The 26,388-nt window shown below is 38.7% G+C and overlaps 2 protein-coding genes across 11 annotated transcripts in view; one reads left to right on the top strand and one right to left on the bottom strand.

Moving 5' to 3' along the window:
• LOC131526767 (uncharacterized) lies at positions 1-25,291 on the bottom strand. 9 transcript variants are annotated; one of them, XM_058755292.1, is made up of 4 exons: positions 4,839-25,291; positions 3,910-4,037; positions 3,026-3,495; positions 1-1,333 (listed from the first exon to the last, which is right to left on the bottom strand). In XM_058755292.1, the coding sequence occupies exon 1, from the start codon at positions 11,547-11,549 to the stop codon at positions 10,584-10,586; it is 966 nt and encodes a 321-aa protein (XP_058611275.1). In that variant the 5' UTR covers positions 11,550-25,291; the 3' UTR covers positions 1-1,333; positions 3,026-3,495; positions 3,910-4,037; positions 4,839-10,583. The 9 variants fall into 9 exon arrangements, with proteins under 9 accessions (XP_058611275.1, XP_058611257.1, XP_058611250.1 ...); XM_058755274.1 differs by having other exon boundaries at positions 1-1,033; positions 1,128-1,333; positions 3,026-25,291; XM_058755267.1 differs by having other exon boundaries at positions 3,910-25,291.
• slc35d1b (solute carrier family 35 member D1b) overlaps positions 1-26,388 on the top strand; it is an 80,942-nt gene that overhangs the window by 3,646 nt on the left and 50,908 nt on the right. The window lies entirely within an intron of this gene.

Genomic DNA, 26,388 nt, shown 5'->3' with positions numbered 1-26,388 from the left:
GTCTGCAAGTTTGGGAACCTTTGTCCTTGTTCGTGCCAGAAGTACAATGGTAAAGACATTCTGTTGACATTTGGCTGGCAGAGGTACATTTTCACTTCAGAGATGATATCCATGTTGTTGTTTTTTTGCTGACTCACCTGTGAGAGAGAGCGAGACAGACATACAGAGAGAGACAGATATTGAGATCAGTGGAGTATTTTCTTCAAAGTAACACAGTAAAAGACACTGACAGCCTCAGTCTCCATTGTGTTTGTTTGTTTTTAAAGGTGTGCGAGTAACAAAAAAAAAATCTGGCCAACTAGGTCCCTCGACCTGGAAGGGACAAAAAAAAAAAAAAAAAAATTCAACCATTTTCTTATTTGTGACCATGGACCACAGTCATAAGGGTCAATATTCTGAAATTGAGATTTATAAATAATCTGAAAGCTGAATAAATACGCTTTCCATTGATGTATGGTTTGTTAGGATCGGACAATATTTGGCTGAGATACAACTATTTGAAAATCTGGAATCTGAGGGTGCAAAAAAATCTAAATATTGAGAAAATCGCCTTTAAAGTTGTCCAAATGAATTCTTAGAAATGCATATTACTAATCAAAAATGAAGTTTTGATATATTTACAGTAGGAAATTTACAAAATATCTTCATAGAACATGATCTTTACTTAATATCCTAATGATTTTTGGCATAAAAGAAAAATTGATAATTTTGACCCATACAATGTATTTTTGGCTATTGCTACAAATATACCCGTGCTATATGACTGGTTTTGTGGTCCAGGGTCACATTTATTAATGCTTACAGTATTTCCAAGAATCTGATGAGTAAATCTAACCTTCAAATCAAAATCAGACCACACATAACTAGCCCTGGTTTGTTGTTGTGTGAGTGGTGCATCTGAAGTTGTTGCCTCTGGGTGGCATTCCACAGCATTCAGTTGGCTGGCTTCGGATGTTAACGCTCGAACAGCCATCTCTGCATTTGTCTCCATGGCAAAGGCTACTTTTTTAAAAGTATCGATACTGCGAGATATCTAAAAGTTGTACATGTGGCAATAATAATCAAACAAACTGAGTTATAAATTAATTGTATACAGAGATATATCCTGTGATTTAATCTATACAAACCTTGTTGATTCGTAGTCTCCACACCTTTTGGTCAGATGCTTGTTTAGAGTGCTAGCTAGCCTCTGACCAACAGACTCTGGTGCATAACTGTTGGCCATACTTGTTGTCAGTTTCTGCAGGTTGCGTACTAAAATAATTAACTTGGAGGATGTGACATGACTTTCAGCAGACATCTCCACGGTCACTTCCAGGAATGGTTTCAGGACCTATATAAAAACAATTGGTAAAACAAACTTTAAAATTAAGGTTAAATAAATATTATATGGTAAACAAACCCCATAGCCCTTATGTAAAAGAACGTATATTTTCTTATATGAATGATTAATAGTTTATATCAAATGATTTAACAGTATATTGAAGGTATATAGAATTATGTATTGTGTTAATATACTAGAATATATCAAATAATACATAAGGAATTGCAGCTTTTCATATGACAATATATCTACTTCTATACTATAATGCATGTCACTTTTTATTCAGTATTACACCTCATAAATATAATATACAAACGCAATAATATATATATATATTAGTGGTGGGCATAGATTAATTTTTTAATCTAGATTAATCTCACTGTAATCTTGGAATTAATCTAGATTAAAATGGCTCATTTGAATTCTGCCAAATAGATCAGAATAAGTTCACTACTAGTAGTAAACAAATAGCAGTCATCAAGAAGCAAACATAATATGGTGGTAATTCGTGGTGTCGTGATAATTAATAGGCTAATTAATTAAATTAAATTATGTAATTTATAAATTATGTAATAGTAGTAGTCTATTACGTTCTGCCCAATGTCTTCAAGTGAAACCGAACTTTTATTTTGACGGGTTGCCGTGAATACCTTTACATTTCTGTGTATATGATATGAGGATAGTTTTTCTCAAATGAAACGCTCGAATTCTCATGAAGTGACTCTCAGAGCAGTTCTGGAGATGTTGTTCATGCATTTATGTCCTCATTTAGTGAGACGACAGACGTTAATATTGCCGCAAGCGTCGCGCGCTTCTGTATGAGGGAACAAACCCGCGCGTCTGCGCCATACATTAACACAGAGACACGCAGAAGTCATATTTAAATAGACGTTTTGCAGCTTAATATTTACAAATAGGAATGGGAGTGTGCTCACTTGTGTGTGCGCTTACGTTTGTGTGTGTGTGCGCGAACCGGGGCAGAACTCCGCTGTGCTCGCGATACAGAGAGCGCGACCATGTAACGTAGAGACATAAATGACACGCCGTCGTGTAAATAAGATAAATAACATAAGGCTATTTAGTTTGTTTAATAAAAGAACAAGGTTTACACCTGTTCTATAGGGAAGGTAACATTGAATGACTTCTTTTGTGGTCTGGCGCTATAGAGAAAATAAAATTAAATAAAATCAACTTATTTTATTTACCCCCTAAAATAATGGTAGGGGAAACACTGAGATTTCCATTGGGAAGCTTCTTAAAAATACATTTTCCCTGAAGCAAACCCGGCGGCTTCATAGCTGCATCCATGTTAGCACGTCACGTTTGATGTGGTAATTTCACAGTAGGCATACACACAGGTTCGAAGACTTGTTCTCGCCCCCTACAGTGCAATTCGGCAAGGTATACATCCGCGCTAAAATATCAAGGTGAAAGTCATCATAGCTTGCGTAGTATAGACCCAGCCCCCAACCCAACTTTGAGAATAGATTAATGGCGATATTTTTTTTATCGCCCGATAAGAGTCTCACGTTAACGCAGCACGTTAACGCCGATAACGACCCACCACTAATATATATATATATATATATATATATATATATATATATATATATATATATATATATATATATAAAAAATTTCCCTTTGTAAGGGAAACAAAGCTATCTGCACAATACATAGTATGATACAAATTATAGTCACCTCAATGGCATCAGCCATTGCAGTCCAGTCCTGGGGGAAAAACATGGGCAGGTCCATGTTGCTCATAGCTGCAGATAGGGGTTCCCGGAGGTTAAAAAATCTTTCGAACATCAAATAGGTGGAATTCCATCGAGTTTCTACTTCTTGAAGACGACGAAGCTGGGGCATTTTCAGGTCTTTCTGCAAGCTTTCAAGCTTTTCTTTTGCTGTGCAGCTGGATCTAAAAAATCCAACCACTCTCCTCACTCTGGATCTCAAATCATCTAGCTCAGGGACTGCAGCAAGACTGTCTTTGACGATGAGATTAAGAGTGTGCGCAAAACATGGCAGATGTCTCAGGTTCATTTTCTTCACAGCTGGAACCACATTTGCACCCTTGTCCGTTGTAACGCAAAAAACTTTGTCCTGAAGTCCCCACTCCAATAGAATACTGCGGAGGTGGGTGGCTATGCCATCTGCTGTGTGTCTTCCTTCAAATCCAAAAAAGAAATAATACTTAGATGAGCTCATTATGCACCTAGTTACTTGACTGTTAAATCTGAAGACTAGCATCACCAAATGAAATTTTACAAAAAATATTAAGTTTTCAAAACGACTTCAATTAACTACTAAAAAACTACTTCCAATCTGCCAACAATTGTACTAAAGATAGTCCCACCCACTAATCTATATAGAGAACTGGATCGCTCATGACATCATAATTAGTGAAGCTACCAGATCTATTCCCTAGTATACTATATATGAAATTATATAATTTTAATTAAAACAAAAGAAAACATTAACGAAGAAAGAAAGAATAAAAGCATTGCCTAATGAGACACTGTGTTTATATCTGAACTCTCCCTGCAAATTTACACATGCAAAAAAATAAAAAATAATCTTACCTTTCAACCTCCAGTAATTTGGACTCTAGTGAGAAATCATCAGTAATATAATGTGCTGTCACAGAAATATATGATTCCATGGCAACAGATGTCCATAGGTCTGTTGTAAGACAAACACTTTGTACAGCCTGAAAATAAATTAATGTAAAGATATGTCATTATTTAACCCGTTCCATCATTTTGAGACACTTTGTTCCAGAACTTATATATTTATATAAATTATATTTATGTTTATAATGTCTCCATAAATGATTAAATGATGAAACGGTAACACTTTACAATAAGGTTCATTAGTTAACATTAATTAACAACATTAGTAAACATGAACTAAGAATGAACAGTACTTCTACAGCATTTATTAATCTTAGTTAATGTTAATTTCAGCATTTACTAATGCATTATTAAAATCACAAGTTGTGTTTGTTAACATTAGTTAATGCACTGTGAACTAACATGAATAAACAATGAACAACTATATTTTCATTAATTAACATTAACAAAGATTAATAAAAAGTGTAATAAATGCAGTGTTCATTGTTTGTTCATGTTAGTTAATACATTAACTAATGTTAACAAATGACACCTTATTGTAAAGTGTTACCGATGAAACAATCATAATAATCATTAAAATGGTTATGATACTTTCCTTTTACTTTTATGAATAAAAAATGTTTTTTGGTCAAAATGATTTAAAAATTATGGACCAAGTCATGTGTAATATAATGGACTGTCACTGATATTTGTCATATTAACAAATAATTAATTGCCATCTACATTGTTCAGTATATGGTGATTAATACAAGATTAATCAAATTATAAATACATTAATTTAACATTTTGCATTTTGAAAAGAAGAAAACAACACAGCATATTGAAATAGAAGGGAAATAATGGCAAATAGGAAAATAAAATTAGTTACTCGGACGTACAGTGAGCTGGTCCTTCAGAGCTTGCTTCTCTTTTTTTATATCTTTCCTGGATAAGGAATTCTGTACTTTGGGTCCAGTGTGTTCACCAGTGCTCGAAAACCATCTTCCACAACAGATGCATGTCCTTAACTATAAACTCGATTAGCTTTTGATAAATTTTTTGTTTGGGAAGACTATGAGCTGCAATGAAAGAACAATAATAAAATGAGGCAGATAAAGGAAATACATTTTTAAAAAGTCTTGAAAAACAAAATAACCCTAACTAACCAACTAAGACTCGCATTGCTACAGCTAGGGGTGTGCGATATCGTCTGCGATAATATCATAATTGTTGTTTTAACGATGTGCGATTTGATATTATCAAGTATATCGCGAAAAGCAAACAAAACAAATCCACACCGCAGGCAAACATTACGTGATGAAGTCTAGTAAGGTTAAACTAGTGCGTTCTATCACTGCATGGTTCAGTCTATTAAAAATGCTTTTACAATGATCACATAATTGAAGACATGGGGTCAGAAAATGTATATATTTATATAATTTCATATAGTTAATCAATATCACACGAAGCTAGAGTGCCTTTTTTATCCAAAAATTAGCATGATTTTAAATGTGATATTGATTTTATACAACAGTTCAAACAATTAGTTTATATTAAGACACTTACGTTTTAGACACCATATTTCCTGCTTTTGTTCTATTTCGCCAACAAAAATAATTCCAACACAGCTACAGCACTGTTTTGCGTCTCTGAGCAACATGAAGGTGTTTCGTTCCTAAATGAATCAACTGTTTAAATGATTCGGTTCAATCGCAATGACTCATTTATTAACAGTGACTTGCTGCCATCTACTGGTGGGTTTAATTTCACATTTAAAGTATCTTTTCATTTTTAAATAATTTCAAATATCAATATTCCACGTTTAATGTAAAAAAAACATATCAAAACATTATGTATGTATTTGTAACGTACTGCAGGTTAAAGCATTTCATGTCCCTTCAAGCTGCATTAAACAGTGAGTAAATGCATCTAAATGCCACTTCAGATGCATCTTCTGTGTTTCCTCTGCATTGCAAAGATGAATTTTGTTTATACTGATTTCATTTGCTTGGTAACAGCCCAAATGTCTTCTTATTCTAACTAACTGGATAAATGTAAGAATTTGACTCAAAAGATGATGCATACTTTTAGAAATAATTGCTTTATAAAGGTAAAAATGCTCATAAAGGTAAAAATATATTAAAACTTATTGTAAAAGATTCATTTCTATCATTGCTATGAACTGACCACGAATATGAAGAATATCAAAAAATCCAGGAGTCATCTGTCCACGGTAGTCCTTAAGATATCAGCACAATAACACTCAGCAAAATATTGTCTAATTATCGTTATTGATAAAATCCCAGAAAATATTGAGATATCCTTTTTTGTCAATATTGCACACCCTACATCATTTAGACTACTACTAGTGTTGTCACGGTACCAAAATTTCAGTATTCGGTACTGATACCAGTCAAAATCCACGGTTCTCGGTACCAATTTCGGTACCACATGCTAATTAAAAAAAACACACTATTTTTAATAAAGTCAAACAAAAATAAAAATGTACAAAAATCAATGCCATTCTTTATACTTTATTTAAATTGTGTTTCAACTTTTTCCGCAAGTAATAAAAGTATGAAAAACAGTAAACAAGTTTCACCCAAATTTAATTTGTCTTTTAATTAAATTTAAACACATTATATTGTTTTGGTAAATAAAGGGGATTTACTATTAAAATTAAAATATGGAAGAAATATTGTGACTTCTTTTTAAAAAAAAATAAATAAATTATATATATATATAAAATTATATTTCTGGCACAATGTCTTTAAGATTAACTTTTATTTTGACGGGTTGCCGTGAATACCTTTACATTTCTGTGTGTAGCTATATGATATGACGCTGGTTTTACTCAATGAAACGGTAAAATGCTCGCGAGGGGACTCTCAGAGCAGTTCTGTAGATGTTGTTTATGTATTTATGTCCTCATTGAGACGGCAGATGTTGAATCACCGCGAGCGTCATGCGCGCTTCAGTGTATGTAGTAAAAAAAAGAAAAAAAACGCGCGTCTCTGCCATTCATTCACTCACACAGAGACTCGCAGAACATGCGGGATTCATATTTGAATCGACTTTTGCGGCTTGATATTTACAGATACTAATCCACGTCGCGACTTGATTTAAGTGCAATGACCTACTTTTGATTCATTCATCCAAACTTTGACAAATTCCGTGACATTCCGTGCTAAACTGTAAATTCCGTTTTTATAACTGGATTCCGAGATTCCGTCCGCGTTTTCTGCATCGCGGAAATCATCGAACGTCTGGCGTCAAGAACCGGGTTGACCGGGTACTCGGTACCACCGGTACTTAAAAAAACCTGGTACCGTGACATTTTCACTTTTTTAGTACCGACTTGGTACCGAAGTACCGGGTCTTTTGACAACACTAACTACTACTGTATCATTTGATTTATACACTTACCAGGGTACGGAATCTTGGCACCAAACTGTTGTTCAATTGATGTCTGAACCAAAAACTTCTTCGAGGCAGGCGGAGTTGCTCCCTCCTCATCCTTTTTTTTTTTCCCAGGGAATAGCGATTTGGAAAAATGAAATCCCTCCAGAGTTAATAAGGCTACCTAAATCTGTCTTTTAAATCTTCAAATTAATCTGCTTAAGTCCACCCAAAAATGTAAATTTACTGTTAATTTACTCACCCACAGGCCATCCAAGATGTAACTGACTTTTTTCTTCGGTAGAACAGTAAAGAATTCTTTTTAGCTGAAACCTTGGTCCTTGGTGCTTCATAAAATGCATATCAGCAGCTACTGGTTTTTGAGAACACAAATGAATGCCTGTGACTCCTGACCAGTGTTGTGCTAGTTACGCAAAAAATATAATATATTACTCATTACGAATTACTCCTTTCAAAAGTAAGTAATATTATTACTTTACTTATTACTTTCTGGCAACAGGAATAAGTTACACTAGTTATTTTACTTTTCTTTCATGCCACAAAGAAGTTGTAATTTTGTATATTCCCCATAAATAATATAAAGTAATATCATTACTGTAACTAGTTACAGCCCAGCACTGCTATACTGACAATATATTGAGGTCTTATACACCAAAACTGGCCATCTGTGCAAGAAAGTGAACATTAGTTACAACATTATTACATGTAGGCCTAATCCATAGCTTCTCAGGCAAACAGTCTAGAATGATGTCAGGTTCACGAATTAAGCTTTTTTTAACCGGTTCTTTTGGGGAACTAAGTGAATCAGTTCACCAAATCGGACTGAAACTTCTGAAACAGTTCGCATTATTATTGGGTGATTTAATAATATAACTGCATATTAGTTACGTCATTGCGTGATTACTAAACGAAATTGTTAATTGAACCAGTTCATTGAAACGAACTGAATCAGTTCGCGGAAAATAATCTGATTTCGCTGTAAAAATATAACTCCAGGAGCCACGGATATTAATTTTGTGCTCCTTGATGTGCGTTTATGGTGGATGGCCTTAAGGTGAGTAATCAAATTTTCATGGGTGAACTATCCCAAATCTGATTTAAAATGGTGCATCAGATTAGCTAACGTTAATTGTTACCTGATCCTCCTCTGTCACCTCCTTTTTCTGGACAGCCCTAAGATGTTTAATCATTGGTGATGTTGTTTTATTATATGCTAACTTTTTATCGCAAATTTGGCATTTAACTTCATTTTTTGTTGATTCTTAAGTAAAATATCACCAGACTGCTGATGTTGACCTTGGCGGCATTCTTCTTCGTGTGATGAATGATGACAGAGAGATCAGATTTCTTTTCCTAACCACAACCAGTTAAGAGCAAATCCCGCCCAGCAACCGATTCTAAAGATTTCATTGGTCATGTCAGTATCAGTGAGAATTTCCTACGCAATGCTGAAATAAATACTAAAAACTCCTTATCCTACCATAAACCATAACATTACGTTTGTAGAAGTTTCTGATGGCATTATGTGTGTCACAACTGGACCTATCTTTGTAATTTTCGAAGTCTTTTTTATTCAAGGTTAACTACGTGATTGAGTTGACAAATTAAATCTGCTACGGGATGGATTTTGGAGTCGATTCCCTTGATGGAATCGATTCCAACATTTGGAATCGACTCTCGATTCCCAACGCCTCGGAATCGAGGATTCTTTTTGGAATCGATTCCCAGCCCTAGTAGAGAGTTCCATAATTTAGGGGCAACAACACTAAACGATCTGCCCCCCATGGAAGAGAGGCGATATCGAGGGATGGTGAGAAGACGAGAATCAGAGGACCGCAATGAACGTGGTGGAGAATAGGGGAGGAGCAGATTGCAAAGATAGTAAGGGGCCAGACCATTCAAAGCTTTAAAAGTAAGCAGGATAATTTTAAACGTGATACGATAGGCCACTGGTAGCCAGTGCAGATCAGCTAGAATAGGGGTGATGTGGGCTGAACGCTTGGTGCGAGTGAGAATACGAGCGGCTGAGTTTTGAATATACTGTAATCTAGCAATAGTGGTAAGTGAAAGTGAAGTGACATACGGCCAAGTATGGTGACCCATACTTGTGCTCTGCATTTAACCCATCCAACGTGCACACACACAGCAGTGAACACACACACCCGGAGCAGTGGGCAGCCATTTATGCTGTGGCGCCTGGGGAGCAGTTAGGGGTTCGGTGCCTTGCTCAAGGGCACCTCAGTCATGGTATTGAGGGTGGAGAGAGCGCTGGACATTCACTCCCCCCACCTACAATTCCTGCCAGCCTGAGACTCGAACTCGCAACCTGTGGATTACAAGTCCGACTCTCTAACCATTAGGCCACAACTTCCCCAGCTGCCTAGCTGGCAAGCCAATGAAAAGGGCATTACAGTAATCGAGACGAGATGAGACAAAAGCGTGAATGAGAGTTTCTGCATCTTTGGTACTAATGAAAAGACGGAGCTGGACTATTCATCGTAAGTGAAAAAATGCCAATTTAGAGAGAGAGTTAATATGATACTGAGATGAAAGAGATGGGTCAAACATAACACCGAGATTTCTAACGATACTAGATGGAGTAATTAAAGTGCCAGTAATATCACAAGTAAAGTCAGCGGGAACTTTGGTGGTAAGTGCTGGAGTACCAATGATGATGATCTCATGTTTTTTCCATATTTAGTTTCAGAAAATTAGAGTTAAGCCAAGTTTTAATATCCTGCACGCAAACAGAAATTTTGTTGATTTGGGTGGATAGGGAAGGCCTGAATGACGTGTAGATTTGAATGTCATCAGCATAAAAATGATAGCTAAAGCCGTGACGCTGTAGTATCTGACCCAGTGGTAAAATGTAAATAATAAACAGCAAAGGCCCCAGAACAGAACCCTGGTTGGTTTTTTGAGAACTGGGATAACTGCAGCGATTTTAAGTGACTGAGGAAAAGTAGTAGTGACAAGCGAAGCATTTATGAAATGAGAGATAGGTGCAGAAATGACCGAATGACACTGTTTTAAGAGAGAAGTAGGAGCTGGGTCTAGTCGACAGGAAGAGGAGTTGGATTTTGAAATAAGCTCAGAGACCGAGGATGGATTAGTAAGAGAAAAGCAGGATAGGGAATGACCAGAGAGATTAGGCTCAAAGTTAAAATTGATAGTGCTGTTCGAAAAGCCCTGGTGGACGGCATCCGTCTTGTCTAGAAGATGATTTAGAAAGGAGTAGCAGAATTCAGCTGAATATCATTAGGTGGGGGTTTGGTAAGTTTATTTACTGTGTCGAATAGTGCTTTTGGCCTGTTACTAGCTTTATTAATCATGGCAGAAACAAAACTAGAGCGCGCTAAGTGTAAGGCAGATTTGTAACTTTTGAGATGTTCAAGAAAGGCTTGGTGATGAACAGTGAGGCCAGTTTTCCTATAGAGACGCTCAAGCCGTTGACCGGAGCTCTTGAGGATGTGAAGGTCGGGGGTAAACCAGGGAGAAGTATGAGTAGAAGGAACAGTTCTAGTCTTAACAGGAGCATGTACAGACAAAATATCAGATAATATGGAGTTAAAATTTGAAAGAATCAGTGAAGGAGAAGATAAATCAAAAACATCAGAAAGATTAGAGGAAGCAATAGAGGAACAAAATGATGTGACATCAACATTATTACAATTACGGTAGGATATAACAGTCTTTACAGATTTATCATGTATAGGCAAACTAAAGTGAAAGTCTATGAGTTTATGATCAGAGATACCAGTATCAGAGGAAGAGATGGAACAAATACCAACCCCTGAGGTACAGATCAAATCAAGGATATGACCATGAGAATGAGTAGGAAAATTAACATGCTGAGACAAATTAAAGCAATCAAAAACAGACAGTAGTTGAGTGGTGTTAGAGAAAACAACATCAACATGTATATTAAAGTCACCAAGCAGGAGAACAGGAGAAGACATGGAGCAGGCAAGGGATAACAGTTCACTAAGTTGGGAAAAAAAGTTTGAAAATGCTTTAGGAGGATGACAGAGTAGGATGATAGTAAGAGAGTCAGCCTTCAGAACCATATATTCAAATGTATCGGTGTCGTGGAAGTCGAGTTGTGTGATACGGAGATCATCATGGTAGATGACAGGCGAGACCACCCCCTTTACCATGCAGTCTTGGCCTGGACAACTGCTTATATCCATATGGCGTGAGTAAATTTAACTGCAGTAAGTCATCAGGAACTTGCCAAGTTTCTGTGAGAAACAAAAAGTCAAGCGTATTGTCAGTTATGAGTTCGTTGAGGTAAGGGGCTTTATCCGAGATGGAAAGACAGTTCAAAAGAGCAGCGTGACAGTATGAGGCAGATGAATTTGACGACGATGTTAGTTGACAGTTATTACCAGTGAGATGAATCAGAGAGCGATGTAATGAGCTGTTAGTAGGGGATGCACTTGGTTTGGATGATTTCCGACGGTCAGACCAGATGCACGGAAGAGCATCAGGCTTAGAGCGAGAGCTATGAATGAAGATACGTGGGGAGCGATGTAAATATCGAGGGCGTCGGAGAATCCCTAGCCGCCGACAGTAGTCATTCATCGCCGGGTCGAGGCGCGAGCGACAATTCAGAGTTCTTAACTGAGATGATGTATATTCAAACTCCATTACAGACAAAAGGAAAGAGACAAAGCAAAAAAGGAAAGCTATTGCCCGAGGCATTATGGTACTAACAGGTATTGCCAACCAGAGTGAAAGCCACATTAGCCAAGCCCGAACGTCACATCACAGAAACTGCAAACTAAATGGGAAGCAGCATACCCAAATAGCGAGCAGTAGTATACACCACAACTGACAGAGCGAGCGGCAACTCACCCAGCCGATGAACCAGACGCCGTGGAAGACGTAACAGGGCAGAGAGCTCGCAGCGGCCCGTGGCAGAACTTAAAAGTACCAGTCACCAGCGCCAACAATAAGAGGTGGAGTACATGAAACAAAAATAGTCCAGCAGAGGGGTGAAAACATACAGAAAAAGCAGTCCAGGTACAGAGCGGCAGCCAAACGCGCACAGCGTTCCCGACCCGGAAGGAGTTTCACCTAAACATCTATATGGTGATATATAGATATATAGAGAATAGAACAAAGCAGATATCATTAATGTACTTAATGATATTTAAGTGTAACATTATTCAAGAAAAGAAGTCTGATTCAGCAAGGAATATCAGAAAGCCAAGTCCTGACTGTGCGAAAGGAGGAGTTGGGGATGGAGGAGGGTGATTTGCTTCTGAGTAAGCAGAAAAAACTGCTGATTAATTCTGAATAGAGCTTATATAGGAATGCCGCGATAGGTGTCGTATTTCTATAGGTAGATGTGATCAACTGAGAATCAGCCGATGCAAGCTTGACTCACGTGACCTGCCAGAACTAACTAACTAATCGTTAAAATGATAGATATTTAGCATAAAGTTTTGGTTTGGGCAGTATGGTTCTGTTCTGTGTAAAAACTGAACAGTTTCTGCCCATCCACGCAGCCCATCATGAATGAGCAGGGAGAGCAGCAATAATAACCCCACCAACACAAACGATAGGCCAGAACCGCCCAAACCACAACTGATGGCATTCTGAAAGAAGCATATCCTTCTGAAATAGCAGAGACTGGGGCAGCAGCCCCTTACAGGAGAAGGCAATGAAGGGGGTGTTCTTCTTTATAAGCAGCTAAGAAGAGCAGCAAGCCCCTTTAATGCAATACCTGAAAAAGATGCAGAAAACCCACTAAAATTGGCAGCCTAATTTGCAGCAAACACAGCATACTGCAGCCATAGAAGCGAGCAATGAACGGTTCAGAGAGATCGCAGGTTCTACCTGGCCTAAAAGCTTCAGCATCCATTTAAAAACAGCATATAATAACTCAAATCAACTCATCAGTTTACAGGTTTGTCGTCTCCCATTGACATTGTGCTCGTTATGTTACGTGTCCTCAATCTGACAACCCACATGAATGAAGACAGAAACCCTTACCAATACACTCGACAGCTTTGCAACAAGCATGTTCCTTGCTTAATCACAGCATGTTGCAGTAGTCAGAGAAACTTAAGGAAATAGCAGTCCCAATAACTAGATGAGCCAGAAACAGCAAGCATATTTCGAGAACAATCAGATGGCCTAAACCAGCGGTCCCCAACCTTTTTTGCGCCACGGACCGGATTAATATCAGACAATATTTTCACGGACCGGCCTTTAAGGTGTGGCGGATAAAAACAACAAAATAAAATGATACGACCAGCATAAAAACTGGGGTATTTTTTAAATATTATAATAAACGTGAATCCAATGTGTAGGCTTACTCGCAACTTTATTAGCAGCGCCAACAACATAACATGAGTAACATCCTCTCTGCCCCTAACGCTCTCTGGTCGCTATGGCAACGTAAAACATGCCTTCAAAATAAGATACACCACAAAAACAATTATAAAAGGCATGAAAAATACAACTCACTATAACGCTGAATCAGTGGGAGCCCTGAGCCTGTTTCTCTGTAACGAGACGGTCCCATCTAGGGCTAATGGGAGACAAGGACACCCGAAGTGTGTTGCTTATGTCCAGTCTACTCCGTAGTTTTGTTTTGGTTGCTGTCACTGCGGAAAACCCCGCTTCACACAGATAGGATGTCTGAAATGGCAACAGGGTTTTCAGTGCTGTTGTGGCGATCTCAGGGTATTCTGTCATGACTTTTATCCAGAACATCGGCAGAGTTGTTGTCTCGAACATACTTTTAAGGCTGCCGTCATTTGCGATCTCCAGCAGTTGATCTTCTTCTTGCACAGACATGCTGGATTCACCTGGTTTGTTGACAAATGGGTCACGAATCCATTCCTTGGCAGTCCGTGGGTCTTTTGTGGTTGGGAAGTAGCGCTCAAACTCTTTTAAAAGCGAAGACAGGTGATCGTGCACCAGCTGGGAGAATGAAGGCTCGGGCTCAGTTTCTTCCAAAATCCCCGCCAATGTTGGAAACATGTCAAATATACCTCTGTTCACGCGACGTCCCCACAAATCCAGTTTGGCTTTAAATGCAGCTACTTTATCAGCCAACTTGAAGACTGTTGTCATTTTCCCCTGAAGTGACAGATTGAGTTCATTAAGCAGGCTGAATATGTTGCATAAGTAAGCGAGTTTTGCGACCCATTCCTCGTCACTAAAATGTGCTGCCAGCGGTGACTTTTTCTGAGAGAAATCTCTGCAGCGGCTCTCGTAATTCAAACACTCTGGCCAGCGATCTCCCTCGGGATAACCATCTTATTTCTGTGTATAAGAGAAGGCGCCTGTGCTCCACGTCCATCTCCTCACAAAGCTGCTCGAAAAGACGCGAGTTAAGGGCGTGTGCTTTGATGTGGTTAATAACTTTAACAACATCATTCAATACACTGTTAAGTTCCGGTGGCATTTTTCAGCTAGCCAGCATTTCCCTGTGAATTACACAATGCGTAGACTCACATTCAGGTGCAACCTCTTTAATCCGAGCAGTTAAACCAGACAGCCGTCCAGTCATGGCAGCAGCTCCGTCTGTGCATATGCCAACACAAAATGACCATTTCAGTTTTCCTGATATATAGTCATCCAGCGACTTGAATAGTTCTGCGGCTGTGGTTTTGGTTGGCAACGATAGTGCACATAACATATCCTCATGCACATCCTCCTGATAAAGATATCGCACATAAACAAGTAGTATTGCCTTGTTGTCAATATCTGTAGACTCGTCAACCTGGAGTGCATACCACGGTGATGTATTTATCCTCTCCAACAATTGTGTTTCAATGTCCTCTGCTATTTCGTCAATGCGCCGAGTGACGGTGCTAGCCGAAAGAGGCACCTGTGCTATCTTTTTAACCGCAGCGTCTCCTAGAAGTTCACGGCAAATGTCTTTTGTGGCGGGAAGGATCAATTCTTCACCAATAGTGAATGCCTTCTTAGCCTTAGCAATACGGTTAGCCACCAAGTATGATGCTCTCAGTGCACTCGCATTTATTGATGTGGTGGCCCTCAGTAATTGCTTCTGGCCTTCTTGTTCACACTTTTTCTTTCAAAATACTCAAAAGGCTTGTCTTTTAATGCGGGGTGCTTGGTCTCCAAGTGGCGAAGCAATTTTGAAGGCTTCATTGCCTCATTAGAGAGCTGGTTGCCACATATTATGCAGAGCGGGCTTGGTGCGTGTAAATCACCTGTTGCGATAAATCCATATTTCAAGTAGGACTCCTGGTATTGTCTGTTAAATGCAGCTTTCTTTTTCTTGGAAGTCGTAGGCTCTTCTTCTGTCTCCTCACTGGGCCGTTTCCCCTTCGCAAAGAAGCTTTCCAGAGACGTTTGTTTCTTACTCATTTTGGTAGCTTGTGGGTTTATTTTTAGCGGTAACGTATCACGTGACCTAAACAAGCGTTGCTATGCGCCAAGAGTGAGTCATAGACGGATGTAACGGAGAGAATTTGAAGTTGAGATGCTGACTCGCGATCTTCGCAGTAGTGAACGCGCCAGAGAGAAATGCACATTTCATACACACATGCACATTTCATACTAATTACATAAGCAGAGAACAGTCAGTTTTTTTTTTTTTTTAAATTTTTTTTTAAATAAGTTATTTATTCTTTCTGTGCGGCCCGGTACCAAATGACCCACGGACCGGGACCGGTCCGCGGCCCGGGGGTTGGGGACCTCTGGCCTAAACAACAACTTAAACATTAGCTTCTTGCTGTTGCAAATTTAACCAAGTACCAGCTCTTGCAGTAACAACCAATAGCTTAAAGCAACAAGCAGGTCTAGCAACAAACATGATACTGAGCACTAGATAAGCCCTAAAAGCAAGCAACATCCCAATACCCTAACAGCTTTAAAGCAAAGACCTTCTGAAATAACATGGGGCAGCATGCCCTTTAACCCTCTGGGGTCTGAGGTCATTTTGGGGCCCTTGAGATGTTTTGACATGCCCTGATATTTGTGCTTATTTCAGCTACTTAAAACGTACTATTGACCAATAATGTATTTTTTTTTTTTGTATTCAGTACAAACTGTGCTACAATAATATACAATATACAATAATATGTGACCAAGATGGATGTACATGTTTGCATTTTTTAGAAAAAAAATATTATGCATGGTTAGTAAGTTTTGGGAAAAAAATGTAGCTGAAATAAGGCCTTAAAACCCACACTAAATAGTTCTGAATAAGACTTTTGAGTAATCAGTCTTGTAGGCTAGAATATTTACTTCAAAATTATGTGAAAATAATTCTGCTTACTCATTCACAGAAAACAATATATTGATTTAAATTTTTCAATACATGTTTTGTGATCAAAAGACTATATGCGAGGGAGTGGCAATGCTCCGGCAAAGTGGCAACTACCAGCAAAGCTCATCCGTCCGATGCTGCGAGTATTGAACTCCGGTCGACCGCGGCAAGAGCCCTCTGGATACATTTTTCTTTCGACTACCTGTGATGCTTACCCGTTCGTGCCCCGAGTATTGAACTCCCGTCGAATGCTACTACAGCCTTCCGGTCAAGCAATCTTGGCCTTTCAACCATCCAATGCAGTGAGTATTGACCTCCCGTCGGATGTCGGTGAGAGTCTCCCAGCCACCCAACTTTACCTTTCCGTCGGACGGTCGGCAAGGCTCAGCCGTCCGAAGCCATGGGTTTCAACCTCCCGCCGAACACTATCCGAACCCTCTCAGCCAAACCTCACATCTTTTCCCCCCACCTAGCGAGGCTTACCCGTTCGATGTCCTGAGTCTCGATCTCCCATTGGATGCTGTAAGAGCCCTCCCAGTCAGGTTTTCCTTTTCTCTCTACCCGCCCGGTAAGGCTTACCCGTCTGATGCAGTGAGCCTTGATCTCTCGTCAGATGTTGGCGAGAGTTCTCCCGGCTCGTAGCTGGGCACGTAGGCTCTTCCGGCCCACCAAACAGGCGGCTTCTTGAAACCAGCCCCCTGCCAGATCTCAGTGCGTATTTTGGGGGGGTTCTTTAGTCTGGCGGCTGTCCTACACTCAATTGCTTTTTGTGAGGTACTCTGGGTTCGGGCCATTCCCGAGCTCTGAGCCCTTCCCGGGCAGCACACCAAATACGCATTACTATATTCCAGCTAACTATATGTAAATATGAACTCATGAAACATTATTTATTGTTTGAATTTCTTTAAAAATGACAATTTTAAAACTGAGAGTCCTGAGACCTTGTTTCATACCAGAAGTAACCTGCTCTGTATTGTCTATCTGCACGTTGTCAGTTTCCTCTTTGCACTGCGATGCATTTTTCACTGCGTGAGAACATGATGTGTAGTGTGAGAGCAGCATTGTTTGTTGGGGATAGCAACAGTAACTAAGGGGGCGGGTCTTTGCGAATGGTCAATTACCATCCTTGTCTTGTATGGTTGGTGTTCGGCCTTGCTTTGTGTTGGTCAGGTCTTTCACCAGATGGTATGCTTTCTTGCTGTTATTCTTCTTCAGGCTATCTTCAATGTCCTGGCACCGCTCTTCAATCCAGTTCTCCTTTGCTTTTATCAAGCCTTTCTTGATTGCCTGATTAACTGCTTTTTATTGCTTTGCTCCTTCTGCATCTTCCATCTTCTTCAGCTCCCTACGCTTGTCGCATAATCAAGTATATCAGCTGTGACCCAGGGCTTCTTGACAGGGCGATATTCGCCAAAGATTTCATTGGCTGAGTCAAACACTGCTGTGTTGAAGTTATCCACCACTGTGTCTGTTTGTGCCATCAGCATCTAGAATATTGAGCACTGCAAATTTCCCTCCTATCATTGCTTGGAAGACTTGTGCTACTTTGCGGTCTTTCAGCTTTTCAAGGTCGAATTTGATCGTGATCACTTCCGATGTCAGCTCCTGGGAAGCTTCGTGTTCTGGCAATGTTTACACTGGACCAGAAGCGCCTCTGCACCATGATGTAGTCTATCTGATTATGATGCTCTCCATTTGGGCTGTGCCACGTGGTTCTTTTGGATGTTTTGTGTGTGTCCAGTATGGCACCGGTACCTATGTAACCATATGTACTAGAACTGAATCAGAACGCAGATTTTGGTGCCTCATTTCGGTGTCATGCCTGAGCGATCGAATTAAATATTTGTCCTTTGTTTCTCAAAAACACAGAACCGTTGTTCACTGACAAGCTGCGCAAATCCACGTTCATTATCAATGTGGATTTGCACAGCCTGTCAGTGAACAGCGGCGCTGTGTAGTAATTGCTGCTCCATGTGAAATCACACACGTGAAGTAAATTACCGCTGATTACAGAACCGGCTTTACTGACGAGATGCGCATTAAATATCACATGCGATATATTGTGCGGCCCTACTACAGACACACCCACACAGAAACATATTGACAGTGCTGCTCTGACAATTTTATCAGTAAAATAGTTTAGCAACTTAAAAGCTACTTGTCATTTCTCACTAGCGAGGTAATAATGGCATTTTTGAAGCAGATGAACTTACAGATTTGTGTTATTAGTGGAGACTGCTGCGAGATGCACAGAGATAATTCTAAGGTAATTCACACATGCTTAATCGCTCTCTCTCTCGGAATTAGCAACGGAAGAGTGGGATGATATGTGTAAGAAAATAATCAAATGCACAAGAGTGTTTTAAGGACAAAAACCTGACGAATGTATTAAAATATATAGGGCTGCCCCCTAATAGTCGACTAACCGTTAGTCGACCAGAAGAGGCTTGGTCACTTAGTCGCAGAAAAAAAAAATCCACAGGTGAAGTCACGCAGATTGTTAACGGCTGGTCTATGGTAATTCAGTACATCGGGCAGGACATCCAAAATGCTTGCCTATCATTCATCGACCTCAAATGTGGTTTTTCATCTGAAAGATGTAAGTATTAGCAACTTTACATGGCCACTCGCTTTAAAGTTAACCTAGAGAAATATGCGCTATTGAAGTGTCTGTGCGGAGTGTGGAAGCTGACCAGTAGCGCGCTCACTGCAGGACAGATAGAGGCACCGGTGCGCTTACTTACTCCTAAAATACTTCCTAATTTTTGCTTATACATATAAGAGAAATACATCTTTCGAATTTATAAAGACTCTACGTTTATTTGTGTGCACTCACAATAACAAAAAAACATTGTGCTTTTGTAAAATAATGAAAGCAACAGGATGCGCTTTCTGCCGTATTTTTTCCCAGAACAAAAACTTGAGCGCGAAACTCCGTGAATGTTTGCCTCACAGACAGGGCCTAAAATTAACACTCGCCAAGCGCCAAATGCGAGTAAAAATTGACGTTGGCGAGTAAATGTAACAGTGTCAGTCGCCAGTTGGCGGGTAAAACTTTTCCAAAATATAGCAATGCAATGTAGTGAAAACAACTGCCAGGTTTAAAAGGGATTCACTGTTTCTGATGCAAGTGAATAAAATAATTTTTTCACTCATTTTCCGAAGATGAGCTCATCGTGATTGGTTAGCTGTTCTGTTATAAGCGACAAGAGTGAATCAAATAATAGGATACAAATGGGCTGATAAGGTCAGCAGCAGTGTGATGGCCAGCTTGTCCCTAGACATGGTTCTAACAACTTTTACCTGAGAAGATATTGCTGCTTCATTTCGGAAGATTAACCCTACCTGGGGTTACGCCGCCTAAATGGTGCAGTAGGCTACGTTTGGCTGTACCATGGTCTGTACACATACACCGAGCCGCAGTACACAGCGCACCAGTAGCGCTTCAACGAATGAAAACACACACAATTATGTCAAAATACGTGGTTTTGGCCAGTTACCTCGTAAACGAAGTCTTAAATGTGTTATAAAGTCATATAAATGACCATAAAGAGTTTGGAGAAAATAGGATATGTGTCAGATCCGTGTCATGTGCATCAGGTTTTAAAGAGACAGTGACAGCTGAGGTCTGTCATTGATGTAAATCAAGGAACAAAAGAAAAAGAGAAATCATTCGACTGCTCTAGTCGCTGATTAATACAGATTAATCTGTATAGTTTACGCATATGCAATTATTGTGCATATTATTATGTGAAGATTGTTTTAAAATCACTTAATATTTCAGAGCTTATTAAATGTAAAAAATAATGGCTTTCAATTATACTGTTATGTTGAATGGCTATAATTAATAGGAAAATTGAGGGAAAATGCATTTAATAGAGACACCATGCAGTAGCAGTATTGGTATCAATACTTCATTAATAATAGGCTACTTAGTAAAAAGATGCCATTAAAAACATATTTAAAATATACTATCTTTATGTTGTTTCTACATTAATTTGGAGGTTCAATGTGAAATTATGACAATATAAATATGCGATTAATTACAATGATTAATTAATTTTATCGATTGACAGAAAGCACTAATGTTAACCTTTTATAGATTTTAGATTTCAATTTAATTTCAAATTTTATAGGTCCCCCCAAAAAGAGATTGGGACGGCTCCTACCCCCTTGAATTTTAAATTCAATATGACCCTCAAGTGAAGCTAATGTTGAGTAAACATGGGTGTGGAAAAAATACGCACCACATTCGCACTGCAAACTGAGTGTGTGTGAAACAGGCATAACACGATGGCCTGCTCTGTTTGCCGAACAAGAATCTCAACGTTTTTGAGGGACAAAAAAAAAAAAAAAGAAAAGATAAATCAATAAATCTGTTTGTTTTTTTTCTTGTAAGTAAAGTAAAGGACAAATTTAAAAAATTGTAAATATGTTTAGTCATTGTAGTAGTAATGACTGCCTGTTTTTGCAAAAAGAGTTTCATGGCCGGTAAAAAAATATTTTGGCCGGTAAATTTTATCGTCACCGGCCATTAGCAGGTGTGGCAAAAAGTTTTAGGCCCTGCTTACAGACATAAAAAAAATATCTATAGAGAGTGAAAGGTCTACTTTAAAATAAACCAATTCAAATGGAAAACAAATAATCTCCGATGATGTAATCTGCATGAAACATGCACAAAGGCACAGTCACTACTGTGGAGATGACGAGTCAGTGTCGCTGACTTCATCTCTTAAACCGAAAACAAAGAAAGCACTAGTTGATCAATGAATTATTAAAAAGTTAATACAGTCTCCTTACTGTTTTTCCCTGACACATTCATAATCATTAGCTTCTGTGGTGCGCTGTGGCAAGCTTTATGCGTTTGCTTGAGCGCTTATAGGCTATGTAGGCAATTAAAGGCTCATTATAATGATTTAAATTATTTAAATTAATAAATGTGCGATTAGTCGACTAATGCTTAAAATGAACGACTACTAGTCAACCATGAAAATCTTTAGTCGAGGGCAGCCCTAAAAATATAACATCTAAACAATTAGGGCTGCACAATATAACGCATGCGATTGTCATGCGCATCTCGTCAGTAAAGCCGGTTATGTGATTATTACTAAATCTCCATCACCTGTTTTCAAATGGAGCGGCATTTAATGTATGACAATCGCATGCAAAATATTGTGCATCCTTATAAACAATGTCTCGTGTGGTAACCATAGTACAATTTAGGTCCGTTTAATTATTACAGAATCAGAATGAGCTTTATTGCCAGGTATGTTTACACATACGGGGAATTTGTTTTTGTGACAGAAACTTCCACAGCGCAGAGTGACAGTGACAGAACAAAAACACAGATGATAAAAAGAAGAATTAAAAATAGAACAAGTAAATGGGGAATAACAAATAATGCACACACGAGGTTTAACCACCACTCCGCTTCTCATTGAGCATTATTTTCTAATAATTCAACGGCGCATCGTCACTTATTCCTTACTTATTAAACCATTTTAAAATGATGAAAAACCCAGAGTGATTGATACAATCTTTGTCATGGAATTCACTTGTTGGTTCCCACTGAGTTCACAGTTTTGGCAGTATGGCTATAAAGGTCACAAAATAATTTTCAAACGCACATTAACATTTAACACTAAATAAAGCACATAATCAGTACTTCTTCAGATAGATAGATAGATAGATAAATAGATAAAGACAGATAGATCGAAATCAAAATAAGTAAATAGAAAAGGAATAGAGAACGCTAGCATTAAAGCGTCAAGTTTTTGTTTGTTTACTTTTTTTAATAAATAAATAAAAATAAAACAAGTAGATAAAATAGAAATAGAACAGAGAGCGCTAGTGTTAGAAGGTCAAGTGTAGACGAAGGAGATGTGTCTTTAGCTGTTTCTTGAAGATGGCTAAAGACTCAGCTGCTTGGATCGAGCTCTGCTTAGCTCGAGTTCTGCTCGGCAGGTCATTCCACCAGCAGGGAACTGTCTGTGAAAAAGTCTGTGAAAAGTGATTTTGTGCTTCGTTGGGATGGCACTATAATGCACTGTTGACTAGCAGAACGCAAGCTTCTGGGGGGCACATACATCTGAAGTAGTTAATTTAGATAAAGGGGTGTGGAGCCAGTGGGTGTTTTGTAGGTAAGCGTAAATGCTTACAGTTTATCAAGCTTATGGAGGGGTGCAAACTCATCAGTGCAAAGTTAATTCACATAGCACATTTCACACAATGGCAAGTCAATCTGCTTTATAGGGAGAATATGTTACACACTGCAAAAAATGCTTTTCTTACATTTTTTGTCTTGTTTCCAGTCCAAATATCTAATAATTCTTAAATCAAATCATATTTTTTTTTTTTTTCGAAAAAAAATCAAGTGTCAAAATAATCTTGTTTTCAGTTTGAAATAAGATTATTTTGCTTACCCCATTGGCAGATTATTTTGCTTGTTTTAAGGAAAAACTTACTTAATTTTGATTTATTTTTTTCTGAAAACAAGACAATAATTTTTACAATAATTGTAAAAATGATTTAAGAATTTTTAGATATTTGGACTAGAAACAAGACAAACACTAAGTAGGAAAGCATTTTTTGCAGTGCACCATTCAAGGATAAACACCTTTTATATGATTAAAAGACGTTTGAGCGACAACTATGGTCTACAATCAACAAGAATTGTTGTTAAGATGTTACATAAACTTAGTCAGGGCAAATAAACCACTGTAAATCTTCATTTCAGCACTCAAATTTTTGAAGCAGCTGACGGGCTAAACGCGAGGTGTTTCTCCATCTTGAAACAGGCTGTTACAGGCTGACACTTAGCTATGGCTTAGCGCAAATGTTAAGATTGAGACTGAGGAGCATTTTTGCAAAGGGTAGCGAATTAATGTAGCGATAACGTAACTTACAACTTCATGGCTATCGCAACAGCAGCCTCACGCAAAAAAAAAAAAAAAACAGCAGCCTCACGCGGTAATCACCATGTAAACTGGAACACAATAATTTACAGCAGGTACAAATGCATTCCATCCTGCTCTACAGCAAACTTAATTTAGCTAGCTACAGACAGGCTAATCTAACCATCAACATAGCCCAATTACTTCAAAAATAAGTTGCTTACCGTTAGCTTGTTCCTTCACGTTTTACGTAGCCTCTGGAAATATGGACAGTTGCCTGCAGCGTCTAAAAGTTAGGCTTCAGGAGTGAGATTGGTTCAATGAGGGAAAGAACATTTAAGGTAAGCCAATCAGAGGCAGAGTAGGGCGGGTCCATTCCTTTGCCAACAGGGAAAGAAACGCTACAGGTGACGTGACACAGATGACTCGCAGATACGACGACCCACACCCAATCCCCCCAACCCCCCCAATTGTTTTTTTTTTTAACAGATCTACACGATTCACGTGAATGACCTATTTCAAGGTGAAAACGGCGAATTTCGCCGAAAGGTGACAAGTTTGCACCCCTGATATGCTGTACTGCATTAAAGGGGCATGCTGCTCTTCTCTGCTGCTTAGTATCTGGCCAAAAACATACTTGAGTAAAAGTAAAAAAAAGTACAACTTTAAATTGTACTCAAGTATTAACTCTTGTACCGTTTTTTTAAAAAGTTTCCAGCCACCGCCAGCGTTTTTGATGATTTTCACCTAACTTTGACGGCCCTCAGAATATTTTCTGCTATGAATATAAGAACATATTATATATCAAAATATTGAACAAAGCCTCAGCTTTTAAACAAAAACAAACTATTTTATTCTATCTTCATGTGTTCATGTTTTATGACCATTTGAATACAGGTGGGTACCATCAAAAATACAACATTTTGGACAAAAAACTGAGAAAAATGCATTTTTATCAAAGTAGTGCATTTTAATGCAAAATACATTCAGATGTCATATTCTTTCACCTGTAAATAATTATATGAATAATTTAAATTGCATTCAATAAACAGAACAAACAGACACACACACACACACAAACATATACATACATACTGTATGATTATATACACACACACACAGGCTACATACATACATATGCATACATATACTGTACATGCACACACACACACACACGTCCACACAAACACGTGCACACACACACACAAACATACACATACATATGATTATACACACACACAGGCTACATACATACATATGCATACATATACTGTACAGACAGACAGACAGATAGATAGATAGATAGATAGATAGATAGATAGATAGATAGATAGATAGATAGATAGAGCCCACACACACACACCACACACACACCCCTATTCAGATCGACGGATCGGTTATAACTACAGATGTTTCTGTGTCTGTAAATGCATCTCTCTCACTGACTACATCATCCCGATCAGATTCAAAATGGTCAAAGCATGATCTACATAGGCTATGATCTATATATGATCTACATTTTCTCTGATCCTTCCATGTATGCCGATCGTCTTCTATTCGCACCCTAAAGACCCGGAAGTCCCGTAACTCATTCAGGACATGCGCTAGGGCTTTCCTTACCATAATACACCTAGAACACGGATTGCCGTAAAAACTTGTCAATGGCGGGGAAGCGTTGTCTCTTAATTGACGAGATATCTCGTCAATGGCGTTGAAAGAGTTAAAAAAAGTAGAAGTACTTTTTTTCCTGACAGACATACATATATATATATATATATATATATATATATATACAGGTGCTGGTCATATAATTAGAACATCATCAAAAAGTTTATTTTATTTCACTAATTCCATTCAAAAAGTGAAACTTGTATATTATATTCATTCATTACACACAGACTGATATATTTCAAATGTTTATTTCTTTTAATTTTGATGATTAGAGCTTACAGCTCATGAAAGTCAAAAATCAGTATCTCAAAATATTAGAATATTACTTAAGACCAATACAAAGAAAGGATTTTTAGAAATCTTGGCCAACTGAAAAGTATGAAAATGAAAAGTATGAGCATGTACAGCACTCAATACTTAGTTGGGGCTCCTTTTGCCTGAATTACTGCAGCAATGCGGCGTGGCATGGAGTCGATCAGTCTGTGGCACTACTCAGGTGTTATGAGAGCCCAGGTTGCTCTGATAGTGGCCTTCAGCTCATCTGCATTGTTGGGTCTGGTGTCTCTCATCTTCCTCTTGACAATACCCCATAGATTCTCTATGGGGTTCAGGTCAGGCGAGTTTGCTGGCCAATCAAGCACAGTAACACTATGGTCTTTGAACCAGCTTTTGGTACCTTTGGCAGGGTGGGCAGGTGCCAAGTCCTGCTGGAAAATGAAATCAGCATCTCCATAAAGCTTGTCAACAGAAGGAAGCATGAAGTGCTCTAAAATTTCCTGGTAGATGGCTGCGTTGACTGTGGACATCAGAAAACACAGTGGACCAACACCAGCAGATGACATGGCAGCCCAAATCATCACAGACTGTGGAAACTTCACACTGGACTTCAAGCAACATGGATTCTGTGCCTCTCCACTCTTCCTTCAGACTCTGGGACTGTGATTTCCAAATGAAATGTAAAATTGACTTTCATCTGAAAAGAGGACTTTGGACCACTGAGCAACAGTCCAGTTATTTTTCTCCACAGCCCAGTTAAGATGCTTCTGACATTGTCTCTGGTTCAGAAGTGGCTTGGTAGCCCTTTTCCTGAAGACGTCTGAGCGTGGTGACTCTTGATGCACTGACTCCAGCTTCAGTTCTCTCCTTGTGAAGCTCTCCCAAGTGTTTGAATCGGCTTTGCTTGACTGTATTCTCAAGCTTGCGGTC

The sequence above is a fragment of the Onychostoma macrolepis genome, chromosome 02 (assembly GCF_012432095.1).
Source record: "Onychostoma macrolepis isolate SWU-2019 chromosome 02, ASM1243209v1, whole genome shotgun sequence".
In the NCBI taxonomy this organism is placed as follows: Eukaryota; Metazoa; Chordata; class Actinopteri; order Cypriniformes; family Cyprinidae; genus Onychostoma; species Onychostoma macrolepis.
This window is presented reverse-complemented; position numbering and strand designations above follow the sequence as displayed.